General features: G+C 53.7%; 1 protein-coding gene across 1 annotated transcript in view; it reads right to left on the bottom strand.

Moving 5' to 3' along the window:
- ABCB9 (ATP binding cassette subfamily B member 9) overlaps window positions 1–16688 on the bottom strand; it is a 36716-nt gene that overhangs the window by 16051 nt on the left and 3977 nt on the right. Inside the window, exons 2-6 of the mRNA XM_012447188.2 lie at window positions 13682–14365; window positions 5825–5939; window positions 5165–5295; window positions 3995–4200; window positions 1144–1341 (exon numbers count right to left, since the gene is read on the bottom strand). Of these exons, the coding sequence (XP_012302611.2) occupies window positions 1144–1341; window positions 3995–4200; window positions 5165–5295; window positions 5825–5939; window positions 13682–14282 (1251 nt within the window). The 5' untranslated portion in view covers window positions 14283–14365. The remainder of the gene's footprint in view (window positions 1–1143; window positions 1342–3994; window positions 4201–5164; window positions 5296–5824; window positions 5940–13681; window positions 14366–16688) is intronic.

Here is a 16688-nt window from a genome sequence, read left to right as displayed (position 1 = left end):
GGGGATGACGAGCTGTTTCCTCCCCCAGTGGGGTTCTGTGAAGAAGGGGCTGTGCTGGCGGCACCCGTGCCTTCCTCCGGTGCCTGGGGGATGTCTGGGAAGGGAGTGGAGTCTGAGTACACATGGCAGCCCACGACCCCGCCGGGGACTCCATTTGTCCTTCTCATGCCCAGCCAGAACTAGGCTGCTGTCTGGACCACCGTGCTTTGGTGGAAGCTGCAAAGGCATCCCCTGCAGGCGGACAGATTGCTAAGAGGCTCCACCAGCTGGGCTGGCCCTTAGCCCCTCCTCTCCTCCTTGGCTGGTGCTTTTGGGAGGTGGTGGCCCCAGGAGGACCCAGATATCCTCTGTCCCCTGTCTCCCCTGTAGACCACTGGCTCCCTCCTCCCTCTCACTCCAAACCCTCCTCATTCCTCCCCAGCTCTGCCCTGACCTGCCCACCTCCCATGTGTGGCCAGTGGGGCAATGACATGATCCAAGTGCTCCCCATCCTCCAAGGAGGGGTTGTGACTCGCCCCCGGGAGCACACCAGACACTGTCGGGGGTGTGTGTGGCTATGACATGAGACCTGCCCGAAAGTGGCCTAGGGACCTGCTGACTCCCTGCCTCAGCAAGGATGTTTCCCCGCCTGGGAAAAGAAAGCTCCCACCCTGCCACCCCACACCCAGGTGAGAGGGAGACAGGAGGCTGCATTGCTTCCTGGAAAGCCTGGAAAGATTCTCAGCTGGGAGAGGTGGCTCACACCTGTAATCCTAGCACTTTGGGAGGCCAAGGCGGGCGGATCACGTGAGCTCAGGAGTTCGAGACCAGCCTGGCCAACATAGTGAAACCCCATCTCTACCAAAAATACAAAAAACAAGCCAGGTATGGTGGCAGGTGCCTGTGGTCCCCGCTACATGGGAGGCTGAGGCAGGAGAATCACTTGAACCCAGGAGGCAGAGGTTGCAGTGAGCTGAGATCTCGCCACTGCACTCCAGCCTGGGCGACAGAGCAAGACTATGTCTCATTTAAAAAAAAAAAGAAGAAAGATTCTCCAGCAGCTTGCTGCCAACACGCAGGTCTGATGTCCTAGCTCGAGGGCTTCCCCCATGTTTGCATCCCATCCCTCCACAGCCAGAGCTGCCTGGGCCCAGGGGCACGTACCCCACTGCCCCAGACGTAGTACATATAGGCGGCCGCCTCCTTCCTGTTCAGCTTGTACACCTGCTGCAGCTTCCGCAGGTACACCTCCGCCTCCTCCTCCTCATTGGCGAAACTCCGGACGGTCTTCATGGCGCTGATGGTCTCCTCGGCCGTGTTGCTCGCTCTGGCCAGGGCATTCTGGACCTCTTTGGAGAGCCTCTATGAACAGGAGGGGGACAAGAAAGAGGAGACCCCAAAACAGCCTCACTATCTGCTGGAGCCCCCAGGCTTCTCTGGGTTTTTCCACGCTTCGCCGGCACCAGGTCTATGCAAGAGGTTCCTGGGACAAAGAGACAAGATCTAGCTCTCTCTCCCCTATCTCCCTGTGGCTCAATCTGACACACTCAGATGTCAACTCCAGAGAGGTTCTTGGGGTTTCAGGTCCTGAAGGATGGGGGGTGCTGATCATGAAGTCATCCCCAGTATTCAAAAGAGGTTATTTGTGGCCAGTTTTTGGTAATCCTTTCAGAAAAGGGGCCACAACACCTGACCCAGTGCTGACCTAAGGGCAGGTATGCTCTGGATGGTTGTTCAGGTTGTACACTATACAAGAAACACCAACTATTAAAGGGGCACCGTTAACATAATCAACATAAATTATGTGAGAGCCTGAGGGTTGGCACAGAGATTCCAGAGCTCCCAGCCAAGTTCTAGATGGTGGCAGGGGCCACGGGTTGTGAAATCTGCCCACATCATGTGCGTTTAACCACAGGCAGAGCTCAGAAGTGGCCCCAAGTGTGCAGCCACTAGGCTGCTGTTCACCAGCGTCCTGGAAGAGGCCCCTGTGTGCAGCTGTTCATACTTTGCAGGCGTCCCCATGCTCTGATTCTCAAGCCAGCCAGGAAGGCTGCCCAAGAGGCCAGGACAGGAGCGTGCACTGGCGTGTCCCGTGACCATGTGTCACGCCCCGGCCGCAGGAAGCATGCAGGGTGCCCCGGGAGGAGCCACACCTTTCCTGAGTCATGTCTGGCCACGGGCAGTGTGTGTGGCTTATGGAGCTGACTCGCTGGCTACTCACAACACATTCAGGTATGGGGTGGAAAACCCAAACGGAGCCTTCCTGAGGCCTCCCTTAGCTGAATTCAAAGGCGGGGCCTGCAGTGCACACAGAGGTGGGGGCTGGGGGAGCTCCAGGGTTTCCTGCTCTGTCCCAGGGGCCAGTGGGAAGGCCGGAAGCAAGGGGTGGGGAGCAGAGTGCCGGAAATGGCTCAGACTCCAATGAATAGATTTACTTTCTCATCTCGGTGAGGACAGCGGGGAGGCTCGTGACCTGGAACTTCGGGAAGAGGTCCCTCCTGTGTGGCTGGAGAAGGCTGTGGGGAACGGCCTTACCGAGACGGCTGCCTTTGTTACCCTGGTCTCAGGTCACCGACACAAAGGCTCCAATGGACTTGTGACAGTGACTTACCCGGCACCACGTGGAGGCCGTCATGCATCCAGCCCTTGCTCAGAAGTACCCCCTGTGGGCCTGGATGACTGCAGGGGGGCTGCCTGCACCTGTCACAGGGTCACAGCCCTGCCTGTTGGAACCCAGCCTGTCTGTCCCTTAGGGCTCGGGGGCACCCTATCATTCGGGACACAGGAGGTGGGTAAGGCCAAACCTGATTCACGGGCCTAGCTCTGAAGCAGAGGGAGTGCTGGGGGGTGGCGAGGGGACAGGAGGCTGCCCTGTCAGTGTCACGGCAGGCCCGCGCTGCCCCCACATATGCACAGGCACGTTCCAGCCTGGGGCCTCTGCACTGCCTGTGCCCTTTGCCCAGCACAGACCTCCCGACACACCTGCCCCCTTCAGACCCTGCTCAGATGTCCCCTTCTCAGCAAGACCTATTTAACTTGTATTTATTCATTCATTTTAGAGACAGGGTCTCACTCTGTCACCCAGGCTGGAGTACAGTGGCGCGATCACAGCCCACTACAGCTTGACCTCCTGGGCTCAGGCGATCCTCCCACCTCAGCCTCCCAGGTAGCTGGGACCACAGGCATGCGCCACCAAGCCCATATAATTTTTAAAAGTTTTTTGTAGAGATGGGGGGTCTTGCTACATTTCACAAGCTTGTCTTGAACTCCTGGGCTCACGAGGTCCTCCCGCCTCTGCCTCCCAAAGTTCTGGGATTACAGGCATAAGCCACCAGGCCCAGCCAGCAAGTCCAATTTAAAATTGCAACCACCCCCAATGCTCCCAATCCCTCTCCTCCTCACTTCGTGTATCACCTTAGCACTGACCATCTTTTACGTATTGTGGATTCTCATTCTTTGTGCTGCTGGTACCTAGTATCTGTCTCTGCCACTAGAATACAAGTTCCAGGGAGGCAGGAGCCTTGTCTGTTTCACTGATGTATCCCAGTGCCTGGGACATAGCAGGTGCTCAATAATTACTTATTGGATGATCGAACAAATGAATGAATGAATGCAAACACAGCGTCAAGACCAGTCCTCAGGCTGTGTGCGATGGCTCAAGCTTGTAATCCCAGCACTTTGGCAGGCCAAGACAGGCAGATCACGAGGTCAGGAGATCGAGACCATCCTGGCCAACATGGTGAAATCCCATCTCTACTAAAAATACAAAAATTAGCCTGGTGTGGTGGTGCGCGCCTGTAATCTCAACTACTCGGAGGCTGAGGCAGGAGAGTCGCTTGAATAGGGGAACCAGTGGTTGCAGTGAGCCAAGATCGTGCCACTGCATTCCAGCCTGGCGACAGAGCAAGGCTCCGTCTCAAAACAAACGAACAACAAAAAAGTCGTCCGCTAGCCCTTCGCGGCCCCAGGCCCCTCCTGAGGGGACGCTGGGGGCCCCAGCAGGCACGAGGCCTACCTTGTAGTACTTGCCGTAGATGTTGGAGACCACCATGATGATAGGGAAGCCCATGAAGGTGACCAAGGACAGCTGCCACGAGAGGCTGAACATGAAGACCACCACGCCCGTGACCTTGACGGTGTTCCGTAGGAAGATGTTGATGTTCTGGGAGACCAGGTCACTGACCATGGTGGTGTCCGAGGTCAGGCGGGAGATGAGGTCCCCTGGAACACACGTGGCTCAGCTCCCGCTGCAGCAACCCGGGCCTCGGGGGTGGCAGTGGGGGACGCTAAGGGGCCTCTGAGACAGACACTGGGAAACTGGGCCTCCCTACCTGTGGGCGGGGCTGGCGGGGGGGGAGAGAAGAGCAGATACCCCTCGAGGGCTACTCCAAGCCAATCCCAGTCACCAGCATCTTGCTTAAGCTTCATGACATCTCACTGTTCTGAGAGCCCCAGCGGAGGAGGCTGGCCTCTCAGAACAGGAAGGGCTCGCTTAGAGTCACATGGCCTGTCCGTGACTGAGCCAGACTTCAGACCCATGGTTCCTCCCTATCACTGGCGGGGGGTAACTCCTTTTCCCTTCTAGAGAAGTAACGATCTGGCTGGTGGTGGGCAGAAAAGCACAGACACTTCTTACGTAAGTTGGAGACTGGGCTAAGAGCTTTGTAAGGACCCCACGGGGTGGCTACTATCAATGTTCCCATTTTACAGACAAGAAAACAGAGGCTCGGAGAGGTGAAGTTTGTGAGTGGAGGAGCCAGGGCTTGGGCCCAGGCCGGTGTGCCTCAGAGCTTGGATCTCGGTGGACACTCTTTCGTCTTTCCTGTTCTGGTCCCCGGCCCCCACCCGCTGACCCCCATGACAGCAGGGTCTCTGCCAGCCACAGGCATGGGTAGTGCTGCCCCCGGTGGTTTCCACAGGGCAATGGAAAGCAAGGCTTGGCCCCTGCAGGGAGCTCGGGTGCCTGGCCAGGTCCTCACAGAGGCCTCAGCCCACACCAAAACCTCAGTGAGCAAGCAAGCTCCCAGGACACAGGCCAAGCCCGGGGTGTTCCAGCCTGAACTAACAGCAGGAGGAGAAGGCAGAGGGCCGAGACCACCCACACGCCCACTTCATTCCTCAGAGCCAGGCAAGCCCGCCGGGGCGGGGCCAGCCCCAGGACACCTAGGGCACTGGGAGGACCAACCTGTGCGATTCTCATCAAAGAAGCTTGTCTCCTGGGACACCAGTGAGCGGAACAGACAGTTTCGAAGGCGAATGTTCAGTCTGGCAAATATGAGGGTAAAAATGCCGCCCCGAATACCTGCGGCAAATGAGCTAATTGCAGATAAGAGATGTTATAGCAGGACGTCCTTCCAGACCAGTGACCACACCCGGCTGCCCCTCCCGCTGCTGGCAGGCGTGGGAGCCCCACCGCAGCCCCACTCCAGGGCTGGCACACCTGTGGGGTCCCCCCATTCCCAGCAGGAGCCCCCCACAAGGTGAGGGCAAAGGGGACAGTGGTGGGGCAAGAGACCCAAATGTGCCAGCCAGACCCTTCTCCTTTCCAGAACAGCTCAGACAAAGCTGGTACTGTTTTGGGAGCAGATTCCTGCTTGGAAAACAGCTAGGGAGGGTGAGTGGGGAACCCTGAGCACTGAAGCCCTTTTCAGGGACCAGAGGGTGTGGTTCTAGGGTGCTCTAAATCAGTGTGGAAGCTGGTTCCCAGGGCGACGAGCTGAGGGACAGGCCCACCAGGGGCATTTCCAGGGCCTCCCTGGCCCCTGTCTTCCTTAGAACGGCCCTCCCTTCCCTCCCTGGTGCAGGCGGGGCTCTGCGGGGCAGGGCGTGGGGTTGAGCCGGCTACCTGCCAATGGCCAGCAGGCACACGACGATGACAGCCGTGCTGAACTGATCCATGCTTTTCTGGATGACGATGCCGTCAATGGCGCGGCCTGTGTAGTAGGGCAGGAAGGTCTCTCCTGGGGGAGGCAGGGCAGCCTCAGGGGCGTGTGCAGCCAGAAGCCCACACACCCGCCCCTCTGCCCACTCCACCAGTGGGCTTTCCTCCCTCGGCACACTCCTGCTGCCCATCGTGGAGCCCCAGGGTGCCTAATGGCCCCTCCTCAGAGAACAGGGAGCACTGGGCCTTGCATCCACACAGCCTGGCTGTTCTTATTTATAGGCTACAAGGCATCGAGCCGCGGCTCCCACAGGATGCTTCTTTCTCTTCTTTTTGAAACATGGTCTCACTCTGTCACCCAGGCTTGAGTGCAGTGGCACAATCATAGCTCACTGCAGCATCAAACTCCTGGGCTCAGGTGATCCTCCCTTCTCAGCCTCCTGAGTAGGGAATACCAGCATGTGCCAACATGCCAGGTTAATTTTTTTTTTTTTTTTTTTGGTAGAGACAGGGGTCTTACTATGTTGCCCAAGCGGGTCTCAACCTCCTGGGTTGAAGCCATCCTCCCACCTTGGCCTCCCAAAGCACTGGGATTATAGGCATGAGCCACCGCTCCCGACCTTTGTTTCATTCCCTTTGGAGCAGGCCCTGGGATCACCCCCCTTTTACAGATGAGAAAAGTTAATTTAATTTGTTTTTCTTTCTTTTTCTTTTTGAGACAGGGTCTTATTCCCGTCGCCCAGGCTTGAGTGCAGCCTCAACCTCCTGGGCTCAGTTGATCCTCCCATCTCAGACTCCCGAGTAGCTGGGACTACAGGCACATGCCACCACGCCTAGCTAATTTTTTGTATTTTTTTGTAGAGACGAGGTTTTGCCATGTTGCCCAGGCTGGTCTCTAACTCCTGGGCTCAAATGATCCACCCACCTCAGCCTCCCAAAGTGCTGGCATTACAGGCCTGGCCGCAGTGCCCGGCTGACAGTGAAGTTGAATGAGAAGACTCGCCCAGGCCACATGGCAATCAGCGGCTGACTGATGCCAAAGTTGATTTCATTCTTCTCACTGGGTTCAGAGTCCAAATTCTAGAACCTCAGAAGATGTTGCAATTCTGGTTCAAGCAATGCTGGAAATTGCCACCCCGCCCCTCCTGGTGCGGCACTCGACGCCTCGCCGGGTGCTTTCCGACCCATTTGCCTGTGTTTTCACAACAGTCCTGGGGTGGAATGGGAGACTCAGAGAGGCTGAGAAATTTGCTCCAGGTCACACAGCAAGTGAGGGAAAGGCTGAGACTCAAACCTAAACTGGCTTCCAATCTGGGGGCTCTTTCTTTTCCCCTTCCTGCTGTGGTCTGAATGAATCCCTCAAAATTCATCTACTGAAACATAATCGCCAATGTGATGGTGATTAAGTCATGAGGGCAGAGCTCTCCAGGATGGGATGAGGGCCCTTTTCAAAGGGCTTGTGAGCCTAGGTCTGCCGTCTCTCACCCTTCCACCTTCTGCAGTGAGAGGACACAGCAACAAGAGACCATCTCGGAAGCAGAAAGTGGCCCTCATGACGCCAAACCTGCCAAGACCGTGATCTGGGACCTCCCAGCCTCCAGAACAGTGAGAAATCAGTTTCTGCTGTTTCTAAATGACTCCGTCTATGGACTTTTGTTACAGCAGCAGAAATGAGACTCCCCCGCCAATAATTCAGATTGCCCACTCTCCTCTTACGGAAGTAGTGGTGTCACCAGACCAGGCCCCTGTTCATCCCAGGACCTGTTTCCACTGAAATTCCTTTCGTGAGCAGAGCCAGGTTTGGGACTGGGCCTACAGTAGGTGCTCAATAAAGGTTAGTGAATGAACCCCAGGCAGGTCTGGCTAGGGCCGTCTGACCTGGCTCAGAAGCTTGGACAGCAAGACTTTCTGTGCAGTTCTGGTGCCCTCTGCTGGGGCCATGAGGTGGCAGTCTAGAGGACCTGTGTCCCCACAGTCCTCAACCAGATGGGGTCTCCAGCTGAGGCTGCGGAGTTCCACCCAGCCTGAATTTCTGCCTCAGTTTACCCATAGATAAGAAGAAGATGCCGGGCGCGGTGCCTGTAATCCCAGCACTTTGGGAGGCCGAGGCGGGTGGATCATGAGGTCAAGAGATCGAGACCATCCTGGTCAACATGGTGAAACCCCGTCTCTACTGAAAATACAAAAAATTAGCTGGACATAGTGGTGCGTGCCTGTAATCCCAGCTACTCAGGAGGCTGAGGCAAGAGAATTGCCTGAACCCAGGAGGCGGAGGTTGCGGTGAGCCGAGATCGTGCCATTGCACTCCAGCCTGGGTAACAAGAACGAAACTCCATCTCAAAAAAAAAAAAAAAAAAACGAAAAGAAAAGAATAAGGTAATGGTGAGCTGTGACAGCATTTTGATTCCAACAAGCACCAATGCTAATAATCGCCTTACTGGGTACCGGCTGCTGTGCAAAGCATGCCTGAAACTCTCTTGCCAAATCTGCACAAGAATTACATGAAACTCTCCAATGCACCAGCAAATACTCAGTCCTGCTTTCAGACCATCTCCAGAAACCGACCACTTTCACTGCCTCTACTGCCCCGACCCTGGTCCAAGTCATTAACTTCACTGGGACTATCTCAGTAGCCTGTTCTCAACTTTGCTGGTATCAGCCTGCCCACACAGCAGACAGCAGGATCCTACTGGAACTAACTCAAACCTTGTTGCCCCTCAGCTCAAAACAGTCCAAAGCCCCCATCTCATCCAGTGAGACTGTAAGAGCCAAAGTCCTCACAGTAGCCCACAGAGGCCTGCGTGACTGAGCTCCTAGCTGTGACCTTATCTTCTCCCTGCCCATCTCATTCCCTCTGCTCCAGCTAACTGGTCTCTGCTCTTGAACAGAGAGCACCTTTCTGCCTCAGGACCTTTGTACAGGCTGGTCCTTCTGCCTGGAGTGCTCTTACCCCATACATCTTTTTTTTTTTTTTTTTTTAGATGGAGTCTCACTCTGTCACCCAGGCTGGAGTGCAGTGGCACAATCTCAGCTCACTGCAACCTCTGCCTCCCAGGTTCAAACAACTCTCCTACCTCAGCCTCCCGAGTGGCTGGGATTACAGATGCCCACCAACATGCTAGGCTAATTTTTTGTATTTTTAGTAGAGACAGGGTTTCACCGTGATAGCCAGGGTGGTCTCGATCTCCTGACCTCAAAATCCACCCACCTGGGCTTCCCAAAGTGCTGGGTTTACGAGCGGGAGCCACCGTGCCTGGCCCTTTTTTGTTTAAGATTCTGAGGGTACAGAAAAACTGGGCACTGCTGCATGCTTGTTGATTGAAAATAACCATTAATTATCGTAGTACCTAATTTTTCTTTTTGAGATGGAGTCTTGCTATGTTGCCCGGGCTGGTCTCAAACTCCTCAGCCAAAGCAACCCTCCCTCCTTGGCCACCCAAGTAGCTGGGATCACAGGTATGTGCCATTGTGCCTGGCCCTAACATTGATTAAGTACTTACTTTTGCTAGGCACCAAGCTTCCTCTCACTTCATTCTCACGATACCCCAACAAAGCCCTCACTTCAGGATGGGCAAGCGTCGGCCGGGTTAATAACTTGCCTAAAGTTATCAGTGAAGTTGGGGGCCTGAGCCTCAAGTCTGAGCCCGACTCTTGATACAATCCTGCAAGCTGGGAACATCTGCTCAGCAGTGTTTGAGGACGTCTGCATTCCCCAAGCACACAGCAGCTGACGGCAGGGCCCCAGCAGGCGGGGTAAACAAGGTCATGGCATGGGGTGCCATCTAGCTGCACAGGCACGACAGTCATTCATACTTTTGTTCATTTATTCATTCAGTGAGCCCGTCTGTGCCAGCTACTGGGATCCAGGATGAGTCAGACCTGGCCCCTGCCCCCGAGGGGCTCGGGACCTGGAAGGGGAGACAGGAGGGTGAATGCATGATGGGGTCTTGCTATGTTGGCCAGCTTGGTCTTGAACTCCTGGCCTCAAGTGATCTTCCCGCCTCAGACTCCCAAAGTACTGGGATTATAGGCATAAGCCACTGTGTCCAGCATGAATGTATAGTTTTTTTGTTTTTGTTTTTGTTTTTTTTGAGACAGAGTCTCACTCTGTTGCCTCGGCTGGAGTACAGTGGCACGATCTCAGCTCACTGCTGCCTCCACCTCCTGGGTTCAAGAGCTCTTCCTGCATCAGCCTTCTGAGTAGCTTGGATTACAGGTCCCTGCCACCACGCCCGGCTGATTTTTGTATTTTGAGTAGAGACAGGGTTTCACCATGTTGGTCAGGCTGGTCCAAACTTCTAATATCAGGCGATCTGCCTGCCTCAGCCTCCCAAAGTGCTGGGATTACAGGCGTGAGCCACCGCGCCCAGCCTGAATGCATCGTTTTTACATCATCAAAGCTGTAACTGAGGCGCAAAGGTGCCACAGTTGGCAGAATCTAAGGTGACTTCCTAAGTAGGGGACTTTTGGGCCTCCCAGCATGAGCAGGAGAACCTGCCTGGTTAAATGGGAAGGGGTCACCCCAGTCCTCATAGCCACTAGTGCTTACTGGGAGCTGCCTATGTGCCAGAAGCTGTCCCAGGTGTCTCACCCACATGGATTCACTGACCCTCCCAAGCCCGGGAGGAGAGTACTACTATGCCCACGTCACAGAAGAGGAGGCTGAGACTTAGAGGGGTCCAAAAACTTGCCTAGCCTCACACAGCCGTTGAGGGGATGGGACCGAGAGGGCGGAGGTGGATCACGGGAGGACAGGGCTGCAGCGCCGGGGCCAGCTCTGGGTTCGCCTGTCCTCTCTGAGAACATTTCGGCATCGCATTGTCACCTTCCCAGGCTCTGTCTCTGTCAGTTAATTTTTTTTATTTTTTTCAGACCGAGTCTCGCTGTGTCACCCAGGCTGGAGTGCGGTGGCGGGATCTTGGCTCACTATAACCTCTGCCTCCCAGGTTCAAGCGATTCTCCTGCCTCAGCCCCTGAGTAGCTGGGACTACAGGCATGCGACACGATGCCCAGCTAATTTTTGTATTTTTAGTAGAGACGGGATTTCACCATGTTGGTCAGGATGGTCTCTATCTCTTGACTTCGTGATCCGCCTGCCTCGGCCTCCCAAAGTGCTGGGATTACAGGCGTGAGCCACCGTGTTCAGTCAGTTAACATTTTTATTTTATTATTTTATTTTGTATTTTTTTGGTGAGGTGGAGTCTCGCTTTCTTACCCAGGCTGGGTGCAATCTCGGCTCACTGCAACCTCTGCCTCCCAGATTCAAGTGATTCTCCTGCCTCAGCCTCCCTCAGCTGGGATTACAGGTGTGTGCCAACACATCGGCTAATTTTTGTATTTTTAGTAGAGATGGGGTTTCACCATGTTGGCTAGGCTGGTCTCAAACTCCTGACCTCAAGTGATCTGCCCACCTCGGCCTCCCAAAGTGTTGGGATTATAGGCATGAGCCACTGTGTCTGGCCTAAAAATTTTTAAACTCATAATAGCTAACATCCCTGAGCACTTACCATGACAAGCCAAGCTCTGGACTTATTCCTTCTCTTGTTTTTTGTAGAGACAGGGTCTTGCTCTGTTGCCCGGGCTGGAATGCAGTGGCGCCATCACGGCTCACTACAACCTCAAACTCCTGAGCTCAAGGGATCCTCCCACCTTAGCCTCCCAAGTACCTGGGCTATAGGTACATATCACCAGGCTCAAGCGATCTAGCCTTGGCCTCCTGAAGTGCTGGGATTAGACATGAGTCACTGCACCCAGCTCTCTTGTCTGTTTTTTTTTTTCAGCATCTAAAATGTCAGGAGATAAGGACTCTAAAAATCCTCATTCCACAGAGGAGGGAAGTGAAGCTCGGAAAGGCTGGAGAACTCGTGTAGGGTCAGAAGCAGGACAGGGATTTGCGCCCAGGCCTTGTTGCCCCCAGAACCTGTGGCGCTGCAACCCTGCAGGGCCACCTTCCCACCCTGTTGCTGAGTGGTGCTTTCAAACCGTTTGGACAAGACTCACAGGCACAAATACATTTCACATCACCAACCAGGCCACCCTTGCACGTAAGCACACGCAACTAAAATATTAATAACAGTTTTACAAATCAACGTTGCATCTTACCACGAGCAACACACTCTGATGTTTTCTTTTTGTTTTTCAGACAGAGTTTCACTCTTGTTGCCCAGGCTGGAGTGCAAAGGCACGATCTCGGCTCACTGCAATCTCTGCCTCCCAGGTACAAGCGATTCTCCTGACTCAGCCTCCTGAGTAGCTAGGACTACAGGTGCTCGCCACCACACCTGGCTAATTTTTGTATTTTTAGTAGAGATGGGGTTTCACCATGTTGACTAGCTAGTCTCAAACCCCTGACCTCAGGTGATCTGCCCGCCTTGGCCTCCCAAAGTGCTGGAAATTACAAGTGTGAGCCACCATGCCCAGCCCACTCTGAGGTTCTCTAGTCTATCCTCTGATGATCCCAGCTCTAGGAATTTATCCTACAGATCCATCCACATTCATGTGAAATGTGGATGGACAGAATTATTCATATTCAGTCCGAGCATGGTGGCTCATGCCTGTAATCCCAGTACTTTGAGAGGCCAAGGCACGTGGATCGCTTGAACTCAGAGTTAGAGACCAGCCTGGCCAACACGGTGAAATCCCGTCTCTACTAAAAATACAAAAATCAGCCAGACGTAGTGGTGTGTGCCTGTACTCCCAGTTACTTGGGAGGCTGAGGCAGGAGAATCACTTGAACCCGGGAGACAGAGGTTGCGGTGAGCCAAGTTTGTGCCACTGCACTCCAGCCTGGATGACAGAGCAAGACTTTGTCTAAAACAATAATAATAATTATTATTATTCATGTTCAGAGGAAAAGGCTCAAAATAACCCAAGAGTCAAACAATGGGAGACCAGCTAAATAATTTGTGGTATAGACACACAATGGAATATTATGCATCCAAATAAAACAATGAGTTACGAGTCGGGAAAACTCCAGAACATATTGTTAAGTGAAAAGAGCAAAACATAAAACCATGTGGGTGAGAGGTGGGGGAGTGACGCCTGCTCTTCTGATGTGCTTGTAGCTGCGGAAGGAAAAGCTGGGGACACACACAAGAAATGAGTAAGGGAATTTAAAAAAAAATGAGTAAGGAAGAGTGCTTTCCTCACCACCTGGTGGTTTCCGGATTTTTTTCCTGCAGTTAGCCCTGCACAGGATGATCAGGGTCGTCAGGGTAGAATTAGAAGGGAAACGCAGCCAGGCACTGTGGCTTGCACCTGTAATTCCAGTGCCTTGAGAGGCCAAGGTGGGAGGATCACTTGAGCCCAGGAGTTCGAGATCAGCCTGGACGACACTGTGAGATCCCATCTCTAAAAAAAAAATTTTTTTTAATTAGCTAGGTGTGGTGCGCGTGCCGTAGTCCCAGCTAGTTGGGAGGCTAAGGCAAGAGAATCGCTTGAAGCTGGGAGGCAGAGGTTGCAGTGAGCTGAGATTGTGCCACTGCAGTGCAGCCTGGGCGACAGAGCAAGACTCCGTCTTGAAAATAAACAAACAAACAAATAAATAATAAATTAAATTACAATACATTAAATTACATTAAATAGAAATGGGTTCTCGCTGTGTTGCCCAGGCTGGTTTTGAACTCCTGGGCTCAAGTGATCTTCCCACCTCCATCTCCCAAAGTGCTGGGATTATAGGTATGAGCCACCATGCCTGTCCTGTTTTCCTTTCATATCAGTTTGATGTCTGAACCACATAAGTAAAATGTTTAAAATCTAAGGCAGTCGTACCCACCTAACTTGATTTCCTAGTGGTCACCCGGCCCCGAAGTCCTTACTTACCCAGAGCTGCCACGATGAGGAAGAAGGAGGCAGCCACGAGGAAGGCCACGTCGGGCTTGGTGTAGGAGAGCAGCTTCTGCAGCGTGGCCCCAGATGCCTGCTCGGGCGGCGGCTGGCCGCCCCCAGGGAAGCCCTCGGCTTCGGTGGCCGCCCCTGGCTCCAGGGCCTGGGTGCCCGGCCGCACGGTGGACAGCAGCCACCAGAGCAAAAAGGATGCAGCCAGAGAGATGTACGTCCACACAAACAGGGCCCAGAACCAGGGGTCCCGGATGGGCCTGCGCACTTCCGAGAAGAGCAGCAGCTTCACCATGGCGTAGATGCCCACGAAGAGGCACACGAGGGTGATGACCAGCCACGAGGCCCGCAGCCGCCGGGGCCCTAGTGCACTGTTCTTGGCCACACCAATGGTGGCCCCCAGCAGCAGGCAGCTGCGGTACAGGCAGGCCGCCCAGAGGTCCAGCACCGAGTCAAAGATGTTGAAGTGGCGGATGTCCTCCAGCAGGCTGCGGTCCAGGTGGCTGAAGACATAGATGGCCGTGGTCATGCAGACATCCACGCTCATGAAGGCCAAGGTCACCACCACTGCCTTCCACAGCCGCATCCTGCTGGCTGGCGGCAGGCGCCGAGGGCCAGGTTGTAGCTCACGGGGGCAAGGCCATCGTCGTCCACGGGGCGAGGCCAGACCTGTAGGGACAACAGAGAGCATCAGGGCAAGGGTTCAGGTTTGCCACTCACTGGCTGTGTGACCTCAAGAAAGTCACTTGACATCTCTGAGCCTTAGTTTTCTCATCTGTAAAATGGCACTATCAATTTCCCGGGGTGCTATGAAGATTCCACTCATTCAAGGGATATTTACTGAGTGCCCACTGTGCCAGGCTCTGTTCTTTGTTCTTTGTGTCATGAACAAAAATAACAAAGATAACTGCTCTCCTGGAGATGACATACTCATGCAGGAGACAGATAATAAGGAAATGGGCCTGGCGGGGTGGCTCATGCCTGTAATCCCAGCACTTTGAGAGGTGGAAGTGAGTGGATTGCCTGAGGTCATGAGTTCAAGAGCAGTCTGGCCAACAGGGCAAAACCCCATCTCTACTAAAAATACAAAAATTAGCCAGATGTGGTTGTGCACACCTGTAGTCTCAGCTACTCAGGAGGCTGAGGCAGGAGAATTGCTTAAACCTTGGAGGCAGAGGTTGCAGTGAGCTGAGATAACGCCACTGCCCTCCAGCCTGGGTGACAGGGCAAGACTCCATTGCAAAAATTAAAATAAAAAAGATAATAAGGAAATGATATGTGTGAGAGATAAGGAGGGCTGGCCGGGCATGGTGGCTCATGCCTATAATCCCAGCACCTTGGGAGGCCAAGGTTGGAGGATCCCTTGAGGCCAGGAATTTGAGACCAGTCTGGGCAACAAGGTGAGACCCTGTCTTTAAAAAAAAAATTAGCTGAGTGTGGTAGCCTGCTACTGTCGTCCCAGTAGCATGGGAGGATCGCTTCAGCCTGGGAGTTCGAGGCTGCAGTGAGCTATGATCATGCCATTGCACTCCAGCCTTGGTGACAGAGCAAGATCCTGTCTCTAAGAAAGAAAAAAAGTTTAATTAAGAAAAAGAGATAAGGGTTATTGCGGAAAACAGAGGTGGGATGAAAAGAATAGGGGTGAGGGAAGAGAGAGATCAATTTTATTTTATTTATTTTTATTTAATTTTTGAGATGGAGTCTCACTGTCACCCAGGCTGGAGTACAGTGGTGCAGTCTTGGGTCACTGCAACCTCTGTCTCCCAGGGTCAAGCAATTCTCCAGCCTCAGCACCCCAGGTAGCTGGGACAACAGGTGCACGCCACCACGCCCAGCTAATTTTTGTATTTTTAGTAGAGATGGAGTTTCACCATGTTGGCCAGGCTAGTCTCAAACTCCTGACCTCAAGTGATCCACCCACCTTGGCCTCCCAAAGTGCTAGGATTACAGGCGCGAGCCACCGTGTTCAGCCAGAGATCAATTTTAAACAGGGGGCCAGAGAAGACCTCACTGAAAAAGTAACTCTTGAGCAACACTTGAAACAGGGAAGGAAGTCTGCCAAGTGGCTATCTGGGGAAAAGCACTCTGCACAGATGAAAGAAACCTGCCAGAGACCTGAGGCGGGAGTGTCTCTTGGGAAGGCCCCCATGAGGTCAGAGAGGGTGCGGAATTTCTGGAGGATTTTGCAGCCATAGTGAGGACGAGGCTTAGATAAGCAGAGTTCAATAAAGAGCCGCTGTCTTTACTACCACTACTATTACTAATTTCTCTGGACCTATTTCCTCATTCGCAAAATGTGAGCATGAGGTTCAATGTGTCAGTTCTGGGCAGAGTGCCTGGTGCATAATCACTGCTGATTGTAATCAACCATATACAGTTGTGCTTAATAAATGTTGGTCCACTTTTCCCCTCTCCACATCAGGCCTTCCATCTCTGCAATCCCAAATAAACTATTTTAGTCTAAGAGGGAATTTGACGGCTATGGGGGTGGCTTGCAAGCTGCAAGGCAATCCAGAAACCTTGGCATCTGCTTGGAAGTTTCCAGAATCTTTTCCTCCCACCCAGGTTGGCCCTCGTGCCCAGCCCTAGGTCCCTACGGTTTTCTGAATCTTGATGTCTGCTTTATCTAAGGCACCTCCCGGCATTGGGTCCCTTAGGACTTCCCCAGAGCTGCAGGGACACCCGGGAAGTGGGCCTGAGTTTGTCGGTGGGTCTAGTCCAGGGTAGGATTAGGACTGGCTGGGGTGTGTCCCTGGGTGCTGCCTCCTGTCTCAGGTCCAGTCCTTCCTCCCCTGGGCCTTTTGTTGTCCCATCTGCAAAATGGGCTGAGCTCTAGATCCCTCAAGACGAAGGGAGAGGCGCTGGGTGTCAGGAGGGATGACTGTCATGACTGGGAAGGGGCCATCTGAGAGAGATCCTCTCCCCTAGGCTCTGGTGCCCAGGTGCCCAAACCACTCACGCTGTGGCATGATTGGAACCTCAATCTCATGAG

Source organism: Aotus nancymaae, unplaced genomic scaffold, assembly GCF_030222135.1.
Source record: "Aotus nancymaae isolate 86718 unplaced genomic scaffold, 86718_ANA_hifiasm-v0.15.2.pri h1tg000021l, whole genome shotgun sequence".
Classification (NCBI taxonomy): Eukaryota; Metazoa; Chordata; class Mammalia; order Primates; family Aotidae; genus Aotus; species Aotus nancymaae.
Note: the sequence above shows the minus strand (reverse complement) of the source record. Positions and strands in the feature narration are given on the sequence as shown.